The sequence below is a fragment of the Malaclemys terrapin genome, chromosome 1, assembly GCF_027887155.1.
Source record: "Malaclemys terrapin pileata isolate rMalTer1 chromosome 1, rMalTer1.hap1, whole genome shotgun sequence".
Taxonomy (NCBI): Eukaryota; Metazoa; Chordata; order Testudines; family Emydidae; genus Malaclemys; species Malaclemys terrapin.
This window is the reverse complement of record NC_071505.1, coordinates 160,156,627-160,181,466: the sequence shown is the minus strand read 5'-3', so window position 1 is coordinate 160,181,466 and position 24,840 is coordinate 160,156,627. Positions and strand designations below refer to the sequence as shown.

Genomic DNA, 24,840 nt, shown 5'->3' with positions numbered 1-24,840 from the left:
TCCTTATTCACTTTCTCCACACCACTCATGATTTTATATACCTCTATCATATCCCCCCCTTTAGTCTCCTCTTTTCCAAGCTGAAAAGTTCTAGCCTCTTTAATCTCTCCTCATATGAGATCCATTCCAAACCCCTAATCATTTTAGTTGCCCTTCTCTGAACCTTTTCTAATTCCAGTATACCTTTTTTGAGATGAGGAGACCACATCTGGACGTAGTATTCAAGATGTGGGCGTACTATGGATTTATATAAGAGCAATAAGATATTCTCTGTCTTATTCTCTATCCCTTTTTTAATGATTCCTAACATCCTGTTTGCTTTTTTGACTTCAAGCGGTCAGGACCACTACAGGGTGAGCAGGGGCCTGGGTCCTTAACTCAATATCACCACCAGATCTTTTGGACTTTCCTATGGATTTTTAAACATCTCTATGGCATCTGCACGCATATCAAGATAATGCTGCACTACTCCTAGGGCTCTCGTCCCCTGTGGTGGCCGGTCAAGAAAAGGCAGGTCTGATTAGCCCTATCATCAGTTTTAATTGAAAAATATAGCACTTGGTGAAAACAAGAAGGTGAAAGGCATACTGGGACTCTCAGGAAGAAAGAATGCCATGGTATATAATGAGCTTTCTATGAGTGACAGGGGAATTCTATTCCTGGGGCAAAGGATGGCCATTATAAGTGACCCATCTACTTGATGGGATCACTCTTTTCACAAAGAGTCAGTCTTATCCACTCCTGCTGTGAAGGGAATAAAGAGAAAGGGAACATATGAGGAACACCCAGTCAGAACAAAACGCTATCTGGGACGGCTGCCAAGAATCCCCAGGCACACTGGCTCACAATGCTTTTCACAGGACTATTCCACTACTGGTTAAATATCTACTTTCACTCTTTTTTTTTTAAGTGGCACTGTACATTGCTCATTGCAGTATGCTGCAAACTGCTTACCATAACTCAGCTTACTAATGGCAGCAATGCATTAATAGACCGGCCACAGGAAGAAGTGGCAAAGCAAGGAATGGGACTTTTGTCAAGTGTGACAAAGATGCCCTGTGTGAATGAAAGTCCTGTATTAGAAAAAAGCAGAAGCAGAGCTAACAGCAGAAAGAAGGGCTTAAATAGGGTTACCATATGTCCGGTTTTTCCTGGACATGTCCGGCTTTTTGGTAAAAAAAGCCGAACATGTCCAGGAAAAATACCGCCGGCCGGGCACTTCCCCTCCCGCAGCTGCTGTGCTCCCTACCTTGACTCTTCTGCTCTGTTTAAAGCCGAGCTGTCCGAGCGCTACCGGCTTCAGGCAGCCCCCATGCTTCCGGACCCTGGGCCACCGGCCGGGCACTTCCCCTCCCGGACTCCAGCTGCTGTGCTCCTCCCCTGACTCTTCAGCTCTGTTTAAGAGACGAGCTGCCCGAGCGCTACTGGCTTCGGGCAGCCCCCTTGCCTCCGGACCCCAGCTGCCGGCCGGGCACTTCCCCTCCCGAAGCCAGTAGAGTCAGGGGAGGAGCACAGCAGCCGGAGCCCGGGAGGGGAAGTGCCCGGCCGGGGGTGCAGGGTCCAGAGGCATGGGGGCTGCCCGAAGCCCGAGCACTACCAGCTTCACGGTTTGCCAGCCAGCCTCCAGACCCTGCACCCCGAGCTGGGTGCTTCCCCTCCCGGGCTCCAGCTGTGCTGGGGAAGCGCCGGCCGGGGGCACAGGGTCTGGGGGCTGACCGGCAAACCGTGAAGCCGGTAGCGCTCGGGCAGCCCTTTTCGCGTGGCTGGGAGGGAGGAGGAGGAGGAGGAATGCGGGGCGCTCAGGGGAGGGCACGGAGTTAGGGTGGGGACTTTGGGGAAGGGGCGGGGCCAAATTTTTTTTATTTTTTAAATATGGTAACCCTAACTTAAAGAGATAGTACAGATTGCTGTGTGTTTCCCCCTGGAACAACCTAGATGAAACCAGGCTGCATACCACCTCCCCAGTGCTGTGCAGCAAGATGTTAGTCACTGCAGTTAGCATTGCAATGATGTTGGCATGACACAGGGGAGTAACCCTTGGTGAACAAAGGTTCTTGGTGCTGAAGTGTTTTTATGACCCTGACCAGATTTGAAGTAAATTATTGTCCTAAACTTCAGAGACAATGCCAGTCTGGAACAGACATTCTTCTCTTCCAACCTAAAATAAGTCCTACCTACATGTAGCAGAGTAAGGAAAGGTTTTAACATTTCCAATAGAAAAAACAGATCCTATATTTAAAAACTCCCCCTTTCAAAATAACCAATAAAATGCACCTTCCAAGTTCCCCTGACTTCTACTGTTTCACACGTCTTCAGCATACTGAGTGAACTAGCTGGGCATAAGTAGGTGCATCATTAAACGCACTTACGGTACCTTCCTACAGGAAAGCTAGGAAACATTAATACATTTTTATAGAGGTTCTGTGAAATCCTAAAATCAGAGATATAATCATCTATTAACTTCTTTAGGATGGTTTGATAATTCTGTAGGCAGGTGATCATATTTTGTTCAGTTCTACAGGTGGTTGTTAATAGAGTCATTTGGATAGCACACAAACAATGGTAGAGATTTTAATAGCTGACGAGGGGATTTAGCTACACAACTCAATTGTGATATTCACATTTACAGGAGTTGTGTATCCAAATTCTGGCGCTAGTTTCAAAAGTCTCACCCTATGGCTTCATCCTATTAAATTCTATAGGCTTTTTCCATGAGGGTTGCCCCATCTGATTTATAACCATTCACGAAAAACATTTAGTACAGCTGGAACCTTCACTGCTACTGTACATTCATGTTATTGTGTGTCTTGCCAGGATACTGCTATTCAGACATTTTCTGGCCCGTTAATGGTTACCTGCAAATTACTGTTTTACACTTAGATCTCTTGTCAGTAATGATGTGTCCTGAATGCCCATCATAGCCAGGCAATTATTTTTAATTATCTTAAAGCTTAACACAAAGGAAGACACAGGGCTGGATTATGCCCAAGCCCATATGAGAACAAAGGGTGATGAGTAGGGAGTACGGGGGTTCCTGGATCCCATAATGCACCCGTGCAGGGCCAGGCACAATCCCAGTTCTTATGCTCAAAGAACAGAGACTACGAACACCTAGCTCCACGAGCAATACTAGACTCCCCAAAGTATACTGGAAGGAGGTAGGACCACAGTATTAAATACATTCAACATATTCCTACAGCTGAGGGAACTCTGTTAAAATTATCCGTAGGTCACCATAATGTACACATTCAAGTACAGGTAGCAGGGAAAAAAAAAAGCAGCAGCAGCTCTAGCCACACGTTGAAGGTATTTTTGGATACATCGTCTAACGTGCTTTATTTACTGATCCACTATGGCATTATGTGGCCTTGTAACTCTTGAGATTTGTTTGCTCTGCTCTGCATCTCTCTATTTCTAAGGTGTATGCTTCCTGCCTGCAGAGGCAGCTGTCATTCTGCAAGCTGCTGCAGCTCCTTACAAAGGAGAAGCATGCGGCCACTTTCGATCATCCTCCGTTTGTTGCTTCCCTTGATCTAAAATAAGAGGCCCTTTGGAATGAAAGTCTGCGGCTCTTCTTTGGTATGGAAAGACACATAATATCCCTGGCTTCACTGCTTTTGTGTATGTGGGGCTCTGGTGTTATGTGCGGTGTGTTAGAATAACAAGCCTACCTCTCCCTGGATCACTGGTTACTACGCCAACATTCTGCCCCAGCAGAAAGCTCAAATCAATTCTGTTATGCTGCTGGGAATTTATTGCTTGTTCCTTTCGCTGCTACCGATGTAACCACCTGGTGTAACCCACATGCTTTATACTGCAGCATTTTAATTTGTTTCTCTTGTGGAGGAGGAGACAGGCGGTGGGGGATGAGGAGACATGAATCTTATCCAGATACTCTGTCTCTCTGCACAGATGCAGAGAACAGGGCAGGGCAACTCAGGTGGAAGGATCCAGGTACTTCCAGAATGGGGTGGAAGAGTTACCAGATATGCTCAGTAGCTGTTCTGAGACTATAGGAATTTTTTTCATTGTGGTCACCACACCTGACAGGTCATACCCTTGTCACCCTCTGAATGCTGAGCCAATCGGAGTGGAAAGGGTGGGGGAAGATTATAGAGGAGTTAAAAACAGCTCTGTAGACTCAGCAGCTGATGGATACAGGACCAAAAGATGTGTCTACTGTGAGGGATGAGTCCCTTTTCTTTTGCCACTTTGGATACGGGGCAGGGCTATTCTAGCTGTATTTACTAGGGAAGGCTAATGTTTGGTCCACCATGGTGTGTTTTGTGGGCATAAACAGAGAGCTGGTAGGGGATCATTTGTTACCCCTACATGCTACAGAGCCTGTGGACCTACATTTAGCTACATATTACCTAACTGCTCTAAACTTGGATTCTATCTGAGCTAGAGAGAGAGAAAATGGGGTAACATTTCAGCCAAGAGTTAAGTTGAGGTGCAGGAAGAAGGTAAGTGAACAGTTATACAGAATATTGCCTGTACAGCTCCATCCTCCCACTGCGCTTGCAAAGGCTGATCAGTCATAATTAACAATATCCTTTCCTCTCTCCCACTTAAAAAAAATAGTTAAGTTGTTATACCTCTGCAAACTGAAACAGTGCTGACTCCTCTGTTTGTTTTGCAGCCGCCGGGGCATCAGGTTGTGATGGGCTTGAAGAGAGCTGGAGGGAAAAACAATTATTTTGTATATAATCATCTCTAGCTTCAACATTCTACACTTCTAATACCGAAATGTACAAAGACTCCCTGTATCCAAGACCATGCAGATAACTGTACTGTCAAGAGTACTTGGCTTTCCTAAGGGGCTAATAAAAGGTAATCTGTGAGGAATAATTACATCACTTTCACTATTAAAATCACCGTGAGAATGAATACAACATAATAGATTTTTAAAGAGCTTTTCCTGCTTCACCGAATAGTCAAAATAAAAAAGTACCACCACCTCATGTTTCAGAGTTCAGTGAAAGGGGTATTTCACTGCAGTATGCTGGCATTTAAAAAGCACAATAAACCACTTAGTTTGGAATGTGTGTGGATGCAGACATCGTAACAGCTGCACAAAACCAAAGCGAGGCACTGGATAAATGCCAGTAGCCATAGCCATAGATGCTGTACTTTGTAATCGGAATTTCTGATTAACATTGGGTTTGTATAGCGATTTATTTTCTACTGCCACAAATGCCTGCAATGTAACCAGAAGCATGTTTTAATTTCCAAGGAAATTAAAACAGGCCAACAAATAGGCATCTGAGATGAAGCATATATGAGTAACAGATTTATTTGGGCATAAGCTTTCGTGAGTAAAAACCTCACTTATTCGTTGCATCCGAAGAAGTGAGGTTTTTACTCACGAAAGCTTATGCCCAAATAAATCTGTTAGTCTTTAAGGTGCCACCAGACTCCTTGTTGTTTTTGTAGATACAGACTAACACGGCTACCCCCTGATACTTGACATATATGAGTAGCTTCCAACTTGCTCACCTTACACAAGATGGATGTGCAGATGTGGCAGTGGATTGGCACCCTACCCTGCCACTGGGTAAGGAAAAGCCAATGGGATTTAGTAGGTCATCACAGGGCCTCAGCATAACCATAACTACAGCACCTAACAAAATGCTGCACAACGTCCCTCCTGCCCACGGCATTGCAAAATGAATAAATGCAATCAGTAAGTGAGCTGTGATTTCCCCTATGTTACCAGAACTTACCAGGAAACTCCAAGCAAAAGGCCATTAAAAAAAAAAAAAATGGAGCAGAGTGATTTTCGCTGTTTTGTAGGAATTGTGCAAATGCTACGATAGAAATATTGGATGATGAATATTTATTTATTATCCCCACCACCACCACCATGGACACTGGATTTTTAAGGTGGTGGTAAGTGATCTTATTACTGGCTGGCAAACTGAGTTTCCCCTCCCCTCGAAAGTGAAGCCATTAGCTTTTAAAAATTCAATATTATACATTTTATTCTGGCTGTTATCTTTCCTGATACATTAAGGATCTGTCTATTCATGTATTTCAGGAGTTTTGAGATCTTAGCTTGAAACCTTGGGTTTTGTGGATTGAAGTTAAGATATGAGCATTCATTTATTTTGGGGGTGCAGGAAGAGAGGGAAACATTATTAGCACTAAAAGACAGGGGGCTCAGATCCATAGCTGGTGTAAATTGGCAAAGCTTGATTATCTTCAGTGGAGCTAGAGTGATTTAGACCAGCTAAGGATATGGCCCCAGTGCGTCTGCTTTAACTAAATGTCTTTGCTTATGGGTTTAGATTAGCCCTTATGTGTCATCCGACCCCCCTCCCCCCGAGCTGTACGGAACTTAGCCACACAACGCCCCCTACAGTTCTCAAGATTTCCACAGCTCACATATTTACATGTGTGTGTGATTTCATTATTTACAATCATTTTAACAAATCAGAAAAACATTGTATGAACTCAAATGAGCCACGGATGTTCAGTGAGGGCTGAAGTTCCTTGGGACCGGTGTACTGTTCATAAAAGACATTTGCAGCATATAGCATCTACTGCAGATGTTCCAGTATATGCCCTACATACCAAACAATAGCAGCTGCAGAACGTTTGAAGAGTTTGGTTCAACTGAATACTCAGCCTAATAGCCTTATATTGGTAGCTCACATTTCCTGCTGTTTTATATTTTTGAAAAATAACAGATTCATCTCCAGGCATGCAAAAAGATACATTTTAAAAATAGTGCTTAACCGAATATCAAAACTGAAATGAGAAGAAAATGTCACCCTGCAACAAATCCATGAATGTACCAATCCTTTGGTGCTGGGCTAGGATATATGCCAAGTTTAAGCCCAAACGGGAACTTTGTTGCCAAACTACAATATCCTGAAAATTGGGAGTTTCTAACAAACTCCAGGTGATCATTAACCTGAGACCCTTCCTGGCTGTTAGCAAAAGAGAGCCCGCTTTATTGACAGACTCTCAAAGGACTTAAACAAGTTCAAGAAGTCAAGTGAAGTCATCCTACGGAGTCAAATTGCCATATGTGAAGCCAAAAGAAAGCGCTGCTGGTATGTAATGAAAGGAGTCAGGGAAAGGGATATATAGTACAAAGTCTGCCTTCTAGGACAGTTGAAAATTCAGGACCTAATCCACACAAGACTTACTCTGTCCTCAGTGGGACTACTCACAAGTCTATAGTGACTGAGGCGTATAAGACTTTCCAGGAATGGGCCTGGAGTGTTTGGTCAGCTCTGTGGCTGTAGAATAAAGGAAGACTGCGGAGCATCCACAGGGCTGTCAGAAGCAATACAATCACTTTTGACTGAGTCAGCTGCTAAAATGATTACACTGGCTCAGACATATCATTTAACTATACAGAACTCTATCAAACCCTTGGCTTGTAAGTAAAGAGCCATGTCAGCTAAGGCTATTCCTGCACCACATCGAACCGAATGCTTCTTTGAACACTATTACAGTGCTGTGTTTAGGGTTTCCATCATGCGCTATATACACTTTTCTGCAGCTCAAGTCTGGCTTCCCCAACTGGCTTCCCCATAAATAACAGGAATGGAGGGAGGGAAGCATGTAGCTGAAAACATTTGAGTCAAGGCTTGTCTTCTTCAGCTAAAGGGTTTGGGATTTCTTTAAAAAAAAAAAATCGTGGAAAAAATCATCCTGTTACTTTTGGAAACTCACCTCTGCAAACTGGAACAATGGTGACTTCTGACATGCTTCAGTAGAATTAGATGCATCAGACTGGCAAGTACTGGAGGAAACCTGAAACAGTGATGACAGGGAATAAAACATCAATGACGTGCCAATAAAGACAGCAGCAATATCTAGTAACAAGAAATACGGTGCAGCAGCACCAACAGCATTCAGAAGCACTGTTTAACAGAAGATGGACAGCCTGATGTTTCATAATCCTGAATACACAGAAGTGAATGGAAATAAAGATGAGGTCAGTACTATAGAATCCTTTTTAATACACCTCACAATGGTTTAAACAGCAGTTAGGCCCAAAATATGACGTTTGGTTTTGATTTTAAACTTCACAAAAGGTTTTATGAAACCAAATATTAAAAGGACAGTCTCAAATTAAAAATACATATGACTTGTGTTGGTCACACTACACCTCCTATTTGAAAATTTGTTATGGAGAAAAAGTTAGATTATTCCAAAAGCAAAAACACAACCCACACCATTTCAAAAACTGATTAAGTATGCTAAGTGACAAAAGTGTATTTACTTATAACATTAAAAAAACAACCAACTTCTTAAAAGTAAGAAAATGAGTAGTTAAAGGACATCATAAGTCTTGAATTGCTCACATAACAAAGACATGGTATGGAATTTTTAAGAGTGCTTAAGTGACTTAGGACCACTTAGAACTTTCCACTGAAATTCACTTAACACAAAACAAGCTAACAAAAATAGAACATTTAAAACACTATGCTGTGGGTCAGAATAAAGGCTATTGTGATTGAATATGCATTACTTGGTACTTGATTTTCAAAAGCATTTAAGTGACTTAGGAGAACAAGTCCCATTTAAAGGATAATATTAAGTACGAAATATATTTATGAAATGTCAATTTTTTCAGGGTGAAGAGTTATAGTTGCTGTCTCAGGAGACTTGTATTTTCAGCTTAATAGAAGTGCGTAGCATTGCACGGTAAAATTATGTACATGGACCTTTTGGAAGCTGATCAACAGCCAATCAAAAGTGAGGAGGCTCTGTGGAATTGTGGGTATGTGCGTACACACACACACACACACACACACACACACACAAAATGAAGGATCTAGGGATCCTCCCCCACAGAATTTTTAAATGCCAGATTAAATCTTCTTAATGCAGGAAATTGCAAGTATTTTATAAACAAACAAGACAATTTCCTGGGCATTTATCTTAAATTCTTCACCACAATACATTTGCCAATGGCAATTAGTAACAAATGCTGTACACCAAAACACGGAGGGCCCCAAATGCCCTTGTTGATTTGCCAGATACAAATAGTCGTCTCCCCGCCCCATGTACTGGTTGGTAATTTTTGAATTGGAGGTGAGGGGGGACTGCTGGTTGTATTGTTCTATAATTGCATTTTAAATGTGGTGCTGAGACCCCTCAAGCAGTGTGCTTTTTGGGGGGCTCATATTATGCATAAGCTGAAAAACTGACCCACCTGCAGCTTATGTGGTGTGACTCAGGAGTTTACAAGCTAAGGATGTACACTTGTGAGAACACACGTGTCTGTCGTCTATAAGCACAGGGATTCATTAAAACAACGAGGACAAGAAAAGGCACCAGAACGTCCGGTTGTTCTTTTTGGAGATTGCTCCTGCAAGCTACTCATTGCAGCCGAGGCACAGATAGAAGTTACCGCCAAAGAATTTGCTACTGGGGATTCTGATCTCACCCTGCTGCTGATGATCTCTCGACTCATTAGCCTCCTATGTTCACTTATGGACTACTTTGTCCTGGAAGATGATCAATGCAATTCATATGCCACAAGTGAATGAGATTCTACACAAGCAGCCCCACAAGGCTACCTTGACACCCTCCTGCCACCTCTCCTCAAAAGAGTTATCCCCCCTTAAACAAAACACCATTCCTGAGTGTTGTATCTGTATTCCAACAAAATCTCACCAAATAGCAATTTGCTATTCTGCACAGTTACTTTTCACAGTTACTGCACAGTCTAGCATCAGTGGGTTCACAAAATACCGCATAGTACACTTGCTAGTATACGACAGATTATCATAAATAATTGGAACTTAATTATAATCATCACAATGACCGAAAAAGATACATTTGTGATGCACACGCCTTGCCGTTTCACTCAGTCCGTTAATTTCAGGCCATTGCATTGATGGGGAGTTTGCAAAGAGTAAAGGGTCTTCAGGATTTGTCCCTTACCTATTAAATTGATAAAATTCAGTCATCTACCATGGTGCCCCAGCCACTAGTGAAGTTTGACTGTAATACACAACTGTGGAATATCAGTATGAAAATCTCCCAACGGCTTAATTTTGCCTTTCAAGCAGAGCTCCACATGTGGGGCAGTGTGAAGCTCCACATGTGGGGCAGTGTGAAGCCCCCAGCAGAAGTTCCAGGGAGTATGGTGCCTCAGAACTCCGCTGGCCAGTTTGCAAGGGGGGAGGGGTCCTGCTGCACACCTCCTTTTCCCAACCATTTGGGGTGGTGAGCATGGCTAGCCCCATGCAGGACCAAGGCTGCAAATGTGCTCTGTTCCTGGGAGGGCATGCAAAGGGACAGAAACGAAGAGGTTCCTTGTCACCCCACACTTACGCACACTGTGGTGCAGGAGGCCAGGCAGAATCTCTGGCCTGATGCTGTTTGCGCTACTCTACAAAAACACAATTACTGAAAAGTAACTGTTGAAGGTTGTGGAATAACCGTGGTTGTAGACAATCAAGCCCAGACTGATACTCATCTTGCAGGGTCGATTTAGGCATAATTAAAATCAATTAAAGTAATTAAAAACCAAGTCTGATTTTTTTCCCCTTGAAATCCCCTAAGAATGTGTTCTTTACAAAATTCTGTTAAATATTTCCCCCCCCCAAAATCATTTAGTCCCAAGCCAAGAACAGTTTTTCCAAGTTCAGGATCAGCTGTACAGATATGAATTTGGAACTGCAGCAATGAAAGAGTCTAAGACCACTGCAAAGACTTACAAATGAGTAGCCCTGCTAAGTTCAATGTTGAAGTACGTACTTAGGTCTTTGGTCATGGCCTAGAAGGGTCATAGTGATCTCTAATGCCGCTGTAAGTAGAAATCGTCTACTTTTGTTGGTTGTTCCTCTTTTGTCCACTCCAGCTTGGTACCAGATTCCTCTCAGCAACACACAACTGACATTGGACCATCACTCATGACTTACACCCCAGGTAATGTGGCCCTTTGTAGTTATCAATCGAGCCTAGAGCTCAACATCCAGCCCCTATACAGCACAATCCAGCCCTTCTACCTGAAGCAGAAGAGAAGCATTCTTATACTTTACACATATATGCTCACTTCTCCCCACATCTTTCCTGGCCGAAAGTAAAAGAGAGGAATAAAGAAATTGCAGTGATTGGCACCTTATAAATATCTTAGGCTGCTACAAGATTAGATTATGACTGAGGGCAGTGGGAATAATGAGAGTAAAATTGCAGCACTGCTGCTCCGAGGAACTTCTCTGAAGTAACTCACTGAAGCCACTAGGTGTTGCTGCAAGTCTAATAAAAAACACCATTAACAGGAAAACGGGATATTATCTATGGGATGTCAGATTTGATACAAGAGGCATTTCCCATGGAGACAAGCCAACATATCCTGAAGCTCTTTCTGATTCTGTTGTTCCCATGATGTGTTTTGCTGCATTTCATGTTCTGTTCTTCTAACAAAATAGCAGAATCAGACAACACAAGTAAAACAACATCTAAAATAGGAGCAGCACAAGGTAATTTAAAAAAACGGTTACCTACCTTTTTGTAACTTGTTCTTCAAGATGTGTTGCTCATGTCCATTCAATTTTAGGTGTGTGCACGTCCATGTGCACGGTCGTCAGAGATTTTTGCATTAGTGGTATCCGTAGAGCTGGCTGTGGTGTCCCCTTGAGTGGTATATTAGGTGCTGCCGGCCCTACGCCCTCTCAGTTCCTTCTTGCCAGCAACTCCGACAGAGGGGTAGAAGGTCGGGTAATGGAATGTACATGAGCAACACATCTCAAAGAACAACAGTTACGAAAAGGTAGGTAACCATTTTTTCTTCTTTGAGTGCTTGATCATGTTGATTCCATTTTAGGTGACTCACAAGCAGTATCCACGGAGGTAGGATCAGAATTCACAATCTAGTGGCTTGCAGTACTGCTCTACCAAAGCCAGCATCGTTCCGGGCCTGCTGGGTAAGTGCGTAATGGGATGTGAATGTGTGGACGAACGACCAGGTGGCCACCCTACAGATTTCCTTGTTAGGTACTTGGGCCAGGAAAGCTGTCAAAGAGGCTTGCGCCCTGGTTGAGTGCAGGGTGTCAATCACTGGAGGTGGCACCTTCACCTGATCATAGCAGCAGCAAATGCAGTAGTGATCCAAGAAGAAATTCTTTGAGCGGACACTGGATGACTTTTCATCAACTTGCGAATGTCTTGGTCTCTTCAATGTACAAAGTTAGCGCCCTCCTGACGTCCAGGGAATGCAATCTAAGCTCTTCCTCTGACTTATGCAGCTTTGGAAAAAAGACAGGCAAGTAGATGTCCTGGCCTGTATGAAACTGTGAGACCACCTTGGGCAGGAAAGCAGGGCAGATGACCCTACCAGGGGTTGGGACCCCCTGTTGCTCCCAGGAGTCAGAGGTAGGTCCCTGGGTAGACTAGGGGATCCGACTGCAGCGGTACCTCCGATCAGCTCTGGTGCGAGCACATGGCCTGACATGGTCCTTTGCCCATAGCCTCCTTTTTCTGTAGTGCTGGCGGGCCCGTCGACTTTGACTGCTTCTTAGGCACTCGGGATGGGGAACGATGTCAGGTGGACTCTGGTGCCAGCGGTGTGCTGTGCGCCGATGCCAAGGTGCTGGGCGTGGAGTCCAACCGAGAGGACTCCGAGGTAGGGCCAAGCGCAGCCTCCATGAGGAGGGCCCTTAAGCGGATATCCCGCTCCTTCTGAGTTCGAGGGCAAAAGTTTTTTGCAGATCCTGCACTTATTCTTTCTGTGGGACTCCCCCAAACACTTTAAACAGCTCTCGTGGGGGTCACTAATGGGCATCAGACAGCTGCACAATGAACAAGGCTTAAAGCCACGGGAACAGGGCATGCCCCACTCTAAGGCGAAGTCCCAGCCAGGACTCTAACTCCTAAACAACTATTCTAACACTTAATGGTCTAACTAAGTACCTATGAACTAACAACAAAGGAGACAGAACAATGGACTGTAAGAACTGCTAACGCTCCTGCAATGTAGGACAAGGCGCTCTGACCAACTGTCACGGGTGGTAAGAAGGAACTGAGAGGACGTAGGGTTGGCAGCGCCTAATATACCAAAGCATGAGCACGGCACTCATCGGGGTGCTACAGCTGACTCTCCGGATATTGCGAAGGCAAAAATCTCCGACGACTTCGCACACCTAAAATGGAACTGACATGAGCAAGCACTTGAAGAACAAGTTCAATGGCTATTAGCCAGGATGGGCAGGGATGGTGTCCCGAGCCTCTGTTTGCCAGAAGCTGGGAATGGGCGATGGGGGGGAGGGATAGCTCAGTGGTTTGAGCATTGGCCTGCTAAACCCAGGGTTGAGAGTTCAATCCTTGAGGGGGCCATATAGGGATCTGGGGCAAAAATCTATCTGGGGATTGATCCTGCTTTGGGCAGGGGGTTGGACTAGATGACCTCCTGAGGTCCCTTCTAACCCTGATAATCTATGATTACCCGTTCTGTTCATTCCTTCTGGGGCACCTGGCATTGGCCACTGTCAGAAGACATGATACTGGGCTAGATGGACCTTTGGTCTGACCCAGTATGGCCACTCTTATGTTCTAACTTTTCCCCTTTGTTTTAAGAGATGACAGAGGAGAAGTCTACATCAACATTTAGCATAACTGATGCAATCTATCTGGGGGGCTAGTGCAAGTTAATTGCTCATGTAAATAACTAATTTTCTCATTAAACCTCTTTTGTTGTGTGCATCTTTAAGTTCTCCTGACCACCTGTCTAATAAGCTCAATCTTGTGTTTAGAAACTGTGTTGGTCAGGAAAACTGAATTTTCTTAACAGAGTGGAAAACAGAGTGTAGTTGGTTGAACAATTACAAAATCAGGGATGTAGCTGGCAGTATGATGACCATAGGGATGGTGGCATAAACCTCAGACCTTCTGTGCAAATGCCACTGTTGAGTTCTCTTTTTCCCTTCCTCTACTGATACATATAGACATTGTTCCCACCCATTCACAGCTTTTGCAACTATAAGTAACACTTGGTACCTCATTTAATGTAGATTTAACAAGGAAGTTAATGTATGTCAAATAATTGACTGAGGCTCAACAGATATGTATCGTTATATCCCTGTTAATCCTCAAGAAATGTATGTTCTTACTAATAAAACTAGTGCTCTCTCGCTCCTTTACTTTAGATTTAATAAGTAGCAAAATGAAGTATTTTAACCCACATAGCTACACTTGTTCCTAATCCCAGGGTCTATTACCATCTTGGGTGGGGTTTTCACACCATGCACCCTTGGCCAAACACACCAACAGTGATGACACTGCTATGCCTAGCACTCACCAGAGGATTCTGGGAAGGGTTAACTGAGATGATTCTTGTGAATACACCCCACGCTGAGCTCATGTTACATAATAGGAGATCTGCAGTTTCATTTCCACCTCTCAGCCCCCTGCTTCAGAAGCAGAGTCGAGCTGCTTGGACTGGAGACAGAGTGTAAACGCTGGCATTTAAAAGGGTTTTGCAAAGGACAATTATCCCAATAACTGATCCCTGCGAACTGCTAGGTCCCCAGTCAGGGGAAGGCTGTGTGCGCATTCTGGTGAAGTATAGCACTCACACACCATGTTATAAATCTTAACTAATTGTCACAACAGCCTTGTAAGTGCATCTCTGGACTGTAATGACTTAGCAGGACTTTCTCTACAATTGTTCCTCCTGGCTGCTGTGGGTTGCCCTGGCGCCTGGCAACAGAACCGAAAGCAAGAAGACTCTCTTTCTTGACAGGGACAGGAGCTTTTGGGGGAGAGAGAGAAGAGGAGCCTGAGTGGGAAGGGAGACAGAGGCAGGGAGGGAGAAGGGCAGATAAAGACGACCATTAGAGTTTACATTGCTACAGTCCCCCCTGGTCCTGAAGCTCAGCATTCCTTTGCCATCTAGCAAATAGCTATCAAACTCATTTGTAAGACTACGTTTTAGTCACAGGTGTTTTTAGTAAAAATCAAGAACAGGTCACGGGCAGTAAATAAAAATTCACGGCCCAAGACTTTTACTAAAAATACCAGTGAATAAAACTTGGGTGGTGGTGGTGCAGCAATGTGCTGGTGCTGTGTGTGTGTGGGGGGGGGGGGGGGGAGGGGGGGGAGAGAGAGGGGGATAAAAATATTTTCCCTGATCCGTGGCCAAAGATAATTTTATATACTTTTTGGAATAGGGATTTATGCCACAGGTCCAAATGTTCAAATCTGGGCATCAAAAATCTCACTCATGATATACAATACTCATAGTGCCCCTGTTGTGCCTATTTGAGCCACTAAATGCACAATTTGGGCCCTCAAATGTACCCTAAATAGCAACCAATCTACTGAAACCTACAGAGAAATGGAAAAACATTTTTTATTTACTGAAGTCTTATGTAAGTGCAAAATATTTGTATTACAGTGAATGAACTATAAAGTATTTATACCTGCTGCGCATAACACAGAGCCCTAATTAACAGGAATAGACTATAATATCTTGAACATATGCTAGCACTTGCAGCCCTTTCAAGATCAAAATTTACATATGACCAATGTAATTGTATTATTATTAAATATTTACATTGCTGTAGCTCTCAAAGGCCCAGGTCAGGAAAGGTTCGGAGTTGTGCCAGGCACTATCATAGAATCATAGAATATCAGGGTTGGAAGGGACCTCAGGAGGTCATCTAGTCCAACCCCCTGCTCAAAGCAGGACCAATCCCCAACTAAATCATCCCAGCCAGGGCTTTGTCAAACCTGACCTTAAAAACCTCTAAGGAAGGAGATTCCATCACCTCCCTAGGTAACCCATTTCAGTGCTTCACGACCCCCCTAGTGAAAAAGTTTTGCCTAATATCCAACCTAAGCCTCCCCCACTGCAACTTGAGACCATTACTCCTTGTTCTGTCATCTGGTACCACTGAGAACAGTCTAGATCCATCCTCTTTGGAACCTCCTTTCAGGTAGTTGAATGCAGCTATCAAATCCCCCCTCATTCTTCTCTTCTGCAGACTAAATAATCCCACTTCCCTCAGCCTCTCTTCATAAGTCATGTGCTCCAGCACCCTAAATCATTTTTGTTGCCCTCTGCTGGACTCTTTCCAATTTATCCACATCCTTCTTGTAGTGGGGGGCCCAAAACTGGACACAGTACTCCAGATGAGGCCTCACCAATGCCGAATAGAGGGGAATGATTATGTCCCTCGATCTGCTGGCAATGCCCCTACTTATACAGCCCAAAATGCCGTTAGCCTTCTTGGCAACAAGGGCACACTGTCGACTCATATCCAGCTTCTCATCCACTGTAACCCCTAGGTCCTTTTCTGCAGAACCGCTGCCTAGCCACTCGGTCCCTAGTCTGTAGCAGTGCAAAGGATTCTTCTGTCCTAAGTGCAGGACTCTACACCTGTCCTTCTTGAACCTCATCAGATTTCTTTTGGCCCAATCCTCTAATTTGTCTAGGTCGCTCTGTATTCTGTCCCCATCCTCCAGCATATCTACCACTCCTCCCAGTTAAGTGTCATCTGCAAACTTGCTGAGGGTGCAATCCACGCCATCCTCCAGATCATTAATGAAGATATTGAACAAAACCGGCCCCAGGACTGACCCCTGGGGCATTCCGCTTGATAGCGGCTGCCAACTAGACATGGAGCCATTGATCATTACCCGTTGAGCCCGATGATCTAGCCAGCTTTCTATCCACCTTATAGTCCATTCATCCAGCCCATACTTCTTTAACTTGCTGGCAAGAATAGTGTGGGAGACCATATCAAAAGCTTTGCTAAAGTCAAGGAATAACACGTCCACTGCTTTCCCCTCATCCACAGAGCCAGTTATCTCATCATAGAAGGCAATTAGGTTAATCAGGCATGACTTGCCCTGGGTGAATCCATGCTGACTGTTCCTGATCACTTTCCTCTCCTCTAAGTGCTTCAAAGTTGATTCCTTGAGGACCTGCTCCAGGGACTGAGGTGAGGCTGACTGGCCTGTAGCTCCCCGGATCCTCCTCCTTCCCTTTTTTAAAGATGGGCACTACATTAGCCTTTTTCCACTCATCCGGGACCTCCCTTGATCACCATGAGTTTTCAAAGATAATGGCCAATGGCTCTGCAATCACATCTGCCAACTCCTTTAGCACCTTTGGATGCAGCGCATCCGGCCCCATGGACGTGTGCTTGTCCAGCTTTTCTAAATAGTCCTGAACCACTTCTTTCTCCACATACGGCTGGTTACCTCCTCCCCATACTGTGCTGCCCAGTGCAGTAGTCTGGGAGCTGACCTTGTTTGTGAAGACAGAGGCAAAAAAAGCATTAAGTACATTAGCTTTTTCCACATCCTCTGTCACTAGGTTGCCTCCCCCATTCAGTAAGGGGTCCACTCTTTCCTTGACCTTCTTCTTGTTGCTAACATACCTGTAGAAACCCTTCTTGTTACTCTTAACATCCCTTGCTAGCTGCAACTCCAAGTGTGATTTGACCTTCCTGATTTCACTCCTGTATGCCTGAGCAATATATTTATACTCCCCCCGGTCATTTGTCCAATCTTCCACTTATTATAAGCTTCTTTTTTGTGTTTAAGATCAGCAAGGATTTCACTGTTAAGCCAAGCTGGTCGCCTGCCATATTTACTATTCTTTCTACACATTGGGATGGTTTGTTCCTGCAACCTCAATAAGGATTCTTTAAAATATCGTCAGCTCTCCTGGACTCCTATACAAACAGACAGGCCAAGATGGTCCCTTCCCTGAAGAGCTTGCAATCCTTCCAGTACTTCTGGTTTTGACAACAATCTCTTAATGGGGAGATATAAGGGGTCTCATATCACTGAAGTCATTCAGTGAATTATATTGCTACAGTACAGAAGACACACCAAAATTAGGCCTAAAGTGTGTTCATTGGTTTGAGGAGAGTCATGCTGCTCAGACATGGGTGCCATCAAATGTTGGCTAAGATGTATACTACATTAATGTAATAATACCTACAAATATTCCTCTTAAGCACTCCTGCTAACTGATTGGTTGGGGACAAGGGAGGAGAGAGAGTGATAGTTACTTACTTCTTGTGCAGTCAGAGCATGTTCCCCTGCTAAAAGCAGCATACTCAGGCCTCCCATCTGCGTAGGATCTGTTCAAGAGTAAAACAAATATTAAGTGTCAGAGGGGTAGCCGTGTTAGTCTGAATCTGTAAAAAGCAACAGAGGGTCCTGTGGCACCTTTAAGATAAACAGAAGTATTGGAGCATAAGCTTTCGTGGGTGAATGCCCACTTCATCAGACACAAGTAAAGGGGTCTCATATCACTGAAGTCTGACGAAGTGGGCATTCACCCACGAAAGCTTATGCTCCAATACTTCTGTTAGTCTTAAAGGTGCCACAGGACCCTCTGTTACAAATATTAAGGTGATTCATCTGCAAACTGAAAGAAATTACTGTGTGCATTGAAAAACCTCAAAAGGCTACTTGTCACAGATACTCCAAAGCAAGATGCCACAAAGCCAGCCCAAGAGAATCACAAATAACCATTTCTATATACCCTCTGGGATAGACATTCAAAGCCGTTTGAGGGATTTGACAGGATGTGTGTGCTTAACTCCCCTTGGTGTGGCATTACAATTTTACTACCACAGGTTCCAAGCACTACAGTGATGGATATCTTTAAAACAGCAAGTGTGATGATCTCATACCAAACATACACAGAACAGCGCTAATATCACAAATATTTACAATGGAACTGGAAGCTCAAAATGGGGGGGTAATCCTCCCACAGCTACAGAACAAGGAAAGAGGAGGGACCGCATCAGAGATGAAGCTTCCTTTTAACAAAAGGGAAGCATGTTTGCTTTTTACTTATTTTTAAACTAGAGCTGAATTTAGTGTTCAAGCATGCCAGGCTGACAGTGCTGAAGAACGTAGCCCTCTATTTATCCACGGCACCAGTACAGCACAGGCATTTAGTTGGGCAACCTGCCCACATGTCACCCAGCCAATACAATATTAGGTAGAGTTAAAGTAATCTTAATAAATAAATGTCTGGTGTTGACATTGCAATGAACAGTGACACCGTGTACTCACAATACTAGCATTTTTTACTATTATTACTAATAATTGATATTAGAGTAGTGCAAACAGGCTCCATTGAAGATCAAGGCCCTTCTATGCAAGGTGCTGTACAAACACATAGTAAGACAATTTGTGGCCTAAAGAACTCACAAGACAGACCAAGTGGGAGAGAGAGAAAACAATTATCCTCATTTTTCAGATGAGGTACGTCTACACTCAGCCCGGGCTCTGACTCAGTTTTCAGCCCAAGCCCCCCTTCCATTCACACACAAATCAAAATCAGCCTGACTCAGGTCAGCAAGCACTCAGGACCTGGGTCCTAGGACCCATGCTAGGGGGATGGGCCAGAGTCCGAGTTCTGCTATGTATTAGGTTTAAGCCCTGACATTCTGCAGTGTGGACAGAGGTCAAGTTACAGACCCAAGTCAGAAGGTCTGCATAGTGCAGTATGGACGCATTAGCATGACTGTGAGTTCTGGATCTAGCAATTTTAATCCCAGATCTACAATGCAGCATGGATGCTGAAGCAATGGCTTGAAAACACCGAGTCCACAAGCCCAGGCCCCACAGACTTTGGGCTACAATGCACTGTAGATATACCCTGAGACATGGAGAGATTAAATTACTTTCCCAAGATCACACAAGCTGTCTGTGGCGGAGCTGGGTATCGAGCCCACTCTCCTAAGTTCCCATCCATTGTCTTAATCACACAACCATTTTTCCTCTCTAAACTTTAATGGCTACATTCATAGGGTTAAGTATTTTTATACTGCTTTTACAGATGAGCAAACAGAGGCTCAGAGAAGCTAAGCAATTTGCCCCAGGTCACCCACTGAGTTAGCAGGTGAAGAGGGACAAGCTGACTCTCAATGACTGAAGAACACTGCCTGATGCCAGAGAGACTCACTCCAGGCACCACGTTGGTGCAGAATTAATTTTCTGCCTTACCACAATGAGCACTGCGAGGAGCCTTTTTCCAGTTTCCCATTTCATTTCTCATGGGGGAAAAAAAATAAAGCTTAATGAGGCCAAATATAGGTTTAAAGTCTTATGAGTAGTGAGAAGAAAGATAAAATAATCCTCAAAGAGGAAATACATTGGCTTGGTGCAGGGTTTGTAAGAAGCAGTGAACGGAAAAAACTCTGGAGGCCAAAGGTAGGGAGGGGACGAAGGGGAAAACAGTCACATGACAGAAGTATTGTCTTGTCAGGCCAAGCTATCCGGTTCTAAAAGCCCGCCTCACCAGAAAAGTAATCCAACTGCAATAACAGGCAGCAGTTCTTGTCCTTCCTGTCGGGGAACACCAAAGCAAAGGAATGGGGCAATTCAGCGGGTGGAGGGGGAATGGCATCCTTCAAATACAGAATGATGATGTGCGTGATAGCCTGGTCCAAACCCTTTCCCCATTTCCAAGCATTTTCTTTTCCAAAAGAAGGTCTTGTTTGTCTTCCCTTTAAATGAGCACCTTCTTAATTATAGGGTAAGATTAAGGGTTTCATTTTAAAGTGTTACTGTAGTTGCAACAGACACTAAAACCATGTATTTAAAAATAAAAATCAAAAGGAGAAAAAATGACAGCTTAGTGGAAAGTGAAAGTTTAATTTGGTGCTTAAGCAACTAAAGAATAGTCGTGCTGCAGCTGAAGCAGAGAGCTGGAGGTTGGATAGCTGCTCTTGATGAGGACAAAAATGCTGCTACCAAGGTTTCAGATTGCAAAATAAAATAACAAAAGGGAAAAATAAGATTTGTGTGATAACACACTGCATTATGTTTATACCCTCTTGTGCTTAAGTGTTACTTAGGGCTCTCAGAACAAACTAAGAAAGATAAATAGTTTAAAATGGTAAATGCTATTTTAAAATTATTTACAGGTATTCAACAATAAAGAAGAGATCTCTCTCTCTCTCTCTCGTTATCGGCTTATTCAGAAAAGAATATTAAATGTTAATAGTATAATGGAAGTTGATTTGTGACCTTAACTACAGCTTTCTTTCTTGCTAAAGCTAACAACATGAGTATCACTTTGTTTGAAAATGATGGATTTTATTACTACTGGATTATAAAAAAGACAGAACACTGCAAGAAATGTCCATGCAAGAGACACACTGTACAGAATGTCTGCCTACTGAATGCATTTAAGCTTTGCCTTATGCCCTATAAGTAGGGCCCTACCAAATTCACGGCCATGAAAAAGCATGTCAAGGACTGTGAAATCTGGTCTTTTATGTGCTTTTACTCTATACTATATAGATTTAACGGGGGAGACCAGCGTTTCTCAAACTGGGGGCCCTGACCCAAAGGAGAGTTCTAGGGGGTTATAAGGTTATTTTGGGAGGGGGGGTGTCAGGGTATTGCCACCCTTACTTCTGCACTGCCTTCAGAGCTGGGCGGCTGGAGAGTGGCCACTGCTGACTGAGGGCCAAGCTCTGCAGGCATCAGTGCAGAAGTTAGGGTGGCAATACTGTACCATGCCATTCATACTTCTGCGCTGCTGCTGGCAGGCGCTCTGCCTTCAGAGCTGGGATCCCAGCCAGCAGCCGCCGCTCTCCAGCTGCCCAGCTCTGAAGGCAGTGCCACTGCCGGCAGCAGCGCAGAAATAAGGGTAGCAATACCACAACCCCCCCTACAATAACCTTGTCCCCCCCAACTCCTAAATAGCTGAAATCATGGAATTTATGATTTTCCAGTTGGTATAGCAACACTGAGGCCTTTCATGATTCAGTGATGTGAACTTCTCCATTGTGAACACGTAGTATGTACCGGTGGAACATCTGCTTTTCACTAGTGGGGTGCAACTGTGACATGGCAGGAGCAGAAACCCTACCAACTTAATCTGTGACCCACAGACTGAAGTACACTGTTCCTAGACAACATAAAAACATTGTGCTCTTTACAAAAGGAGGGTAGTCTGGTGACTAAGACACTGGCCTGGAACTCAGCACATCTGGGAGCATTAATGTACTATTCAAATTCCCCCCTGCCGCAGTCATCCAATTGTGTTGTTTTGGATATATTTACTTCATTCATTTCTACTAAACAAATGAGGAGGTTACTCACCCTGTGCAGTAACTGACGTTCTTCGAGATGAGTGTCCCTGAGGGTGCTCCACTCCAGGTGTCGGTGCGTCCCTACACCTTCACTCGGAGATTTTTAACAGCAGTACTCGTACCAGTCGTGCACGCGCAGAGCCTGCTACCCCGCTCTGAGTGTACCTTAATAGTATGCATGCAATGACCGGTCTCCTCAGTTCCTTCTCTACAACAGAGGCTACCCCAACTCTGAAGTAGAGGGGAGGAGGGTGAGTAGTGGAGCACCCACAGGGACACTCATCTCAAAGAATGTTAGGCACTGCACAGGGTGAGTAACCTCCTCCTCTTCTTCGAGAGATGTCCCTGTGGGTGCTTCACTCCAGGTGACTTAAAAGTGTACCTCAAGGAGGTAGGGACTTCGGATTTGATAGGAATACAGTAGATAATACTGCTCTGCCTAATCGTGTATCAGAGAGAGGGCCTTGAGTAAGGGCATAATGCTTAACAAATGTGTGTTTAGAAATCCAAGTGGCCACTTTACAGATTTCAGCCAGAGGAACTTTGCATAGAAAAGCCACGGAGGTAGCCACAGATCTAGTGGAGTGAGTTCTGATGCCGGCTGGAGGCGTAACTTTCTTTATCTGATAGCACAGTCGGATATACTCAGAAATCCAGTTTGAAAGTCTCTGGGTAGAAACAGGTGTCCCTATGGAGTGCTCTGCAATGGAGACAAAGAGTCTAGAAGAGTTCCTAAAGGGCTTGGTTCTATCCAAATAGAAGGACAAAGCCTTGTGTACATCTAACGTATGCATTGTGGATTCAAGAGTTTGCATGTGGTTTAGGAAAGAAGGTTGGTAGGTGTATCGGCTTATTGATGTGGAATGACGAATGCACCTTTGGAAGAAATTTGGGGTGTAGTCAGAGGGTAACTTTATCCTTAAAAATAGTGTATAAGGTGGGTCTGCCATGAGAGCTGCTATTTCTCCTGCACATCTGACGGAGGTGATTGCCACTTAGGGCTTGGCTATACTGGCACTTTATACCGCAATAAAGCCTCCCAGAGCGCTCTACCTTACTCCCCGTCCACACTGGCAAGGCACGTAGAGAGCTCTGACTCCCTGGCTAGAGCGCTCCTGGTACTCCACCTCCACAAGAGGGATAACGGCTGTTGCGTATTGGCTGAGACGCCCCAGGGCCAGTGTGAACGAGGAGTTACGTTACAGCGCTCTGACTGACCTCCGGAAACATCCCATAATCCCCTTAAGTCAAGTGGCCTCTCTTCTCTTTGTTGTGAAATCGGCTGAGGAATGTGGAAGTGCCTTTTCAGAGCTCTGTTTCAGACAGCGGCTGCTTATCTGCAACGGGGCAAAGCAAACGTTTACTGAGTGAGAGACAGGGGGGTTAGGGGGATCTGAACTTACAAGACAGCGTGCTGACACACTCTCAGCACTGCAACCCCCCCCCCCACATACAAACAACACACTCCACCCCACCCCCCTCATTTGAAAAACATGTTGCAGCCACTTGAACGCTGGGATAGCTGCCCATAATCCACCACTCCCAATGCCGCTGCAAATGCCGCAAGTGTGGCCATGCCAGCGCTTGCAGCTGTCAGTGTGGACAGACTGGAGCACTTTCCCTAGTGCGCTCTCCGAAGGCTGGTTTAACCCAAAGCGCTCTATAGCTGCAAGTGTAGCCAAACCCTAAGAATGCTGTTTTCATAGAGAGGCGTAAGAAGGATCAAGTGACTAGAGGCCCGAATGGTTGTTGAGTTAAGTAGGATAATACTAAATGAAGGTTCCAAGGAGGGGTAGGAGGTTTAATATCCAGGTATAGGGATTGGAGTCCTTTGAGAAAACGTCTGGTGATTGGATGAGCAAAAACAGAGGTATCGTCAATCTTGTCATGAAAAGTTGTAATAGCAGCTAAGTGGACTTTGATGGAGCTGAAAGAAAGTCCGGATTGCTTAAGATCTAATAAGTAGTCAAGTATGGGCGGAAGAAGTGCAGAAGTAGGAGGAAGTTGTTTAGTTGAGCACCATTGTGTGAATCGCTTCCACTTTTGGAGATATGTTGTGCGAGTAGATTGTGTTTTGCTATGTAGGAGCACTCTTTGAACCTGCTCAGAGCATGCTAGTTCATTTTGGGAGAACCATGTAGGAACCAAGCTTTGAGGTGAAGCATGGACAGGTTGGGGTGCAGAAATTGGCCGTGTTGCTGTGATAGGAGGTTCGGAGTGAGGGGCAACGAAAACGGTGGGCGAATTGACATTCTGGTGAGGAACGGAAACCACGGTTGTCTGGGTCACGACGGGGCAATCAGAATTACCGTAGCACAATCTGTTCGTATCTTTGTCAGAACTCTGTGGAGAACCAGTATTGGGGGGGAGGGAGGGAGAAGCATATCTTGGCTTACATGAGCTCAGGAACACATCTCCTAAGGAATGTTTGCCCAATCCCACTCTGGAGCAAAATTCAGGATATTTCTTGTTCTTCGCAGTCGTGAAGAGGTCTAGGGTTGGATAGCCCCAAATGCGGAATATATTGCATATGATCGTGTCATTTATCTCCCATTTGTAATCCCAGGGAAAATGTCTGCTTAGTTCGTCTGCGGTGGTATTCAGGGCCCAGGGAAGATAGGCGGCTGATATCCGGATGTTGTTCATGAGGCACCAATTTCAAAGCTTCACGGCTTCCGTGCAAAGCAAGTGAGATTGAGCCCCTCCCTGCCTGTTGACATAGAACATGCATGCGATGTTGTCTGTCATTATCCGAACATGTTGGTTCTGAATGAATGGGAGGAAGTGATGG

General features: G+C 44.5%; 1 protein-coding gene across 6 annotated transcripts in view; it reads right to left on the bottom strand.

Annotated features, from left to right (window-relative positions):
* Window positions 1–24,840, bottom strand: part of BBX (BBX high mobility group box domain containing) — a 209,828-nt gene that overhangs the window by 64,446 nt on the left and 120,542 nt on the right. For all 6 annotated transcript variants that reach the window (XM_054045385.1, XM_054045389.1, XM_054045378.1 and 3 more), the window contains 3 exons: window positions 18,001–18,068; window positions 7,690–7,770; window positions 4,599–4,679 (listed from right to left, as the gene is read on the bottom strand). In XM_054045385.1, coding sequence (XP_053901360.1) covers window positions 4,599–4,679; window positions 7,690–7,770; window positions 18,001–18,068 — 230 coding nt within the window. The remainder of the gene's footprint in view (window positions 1–4,598; window positions 4,680–7,689; window positions 7,771–18,000; window positions 18,069–24,840) is intronic.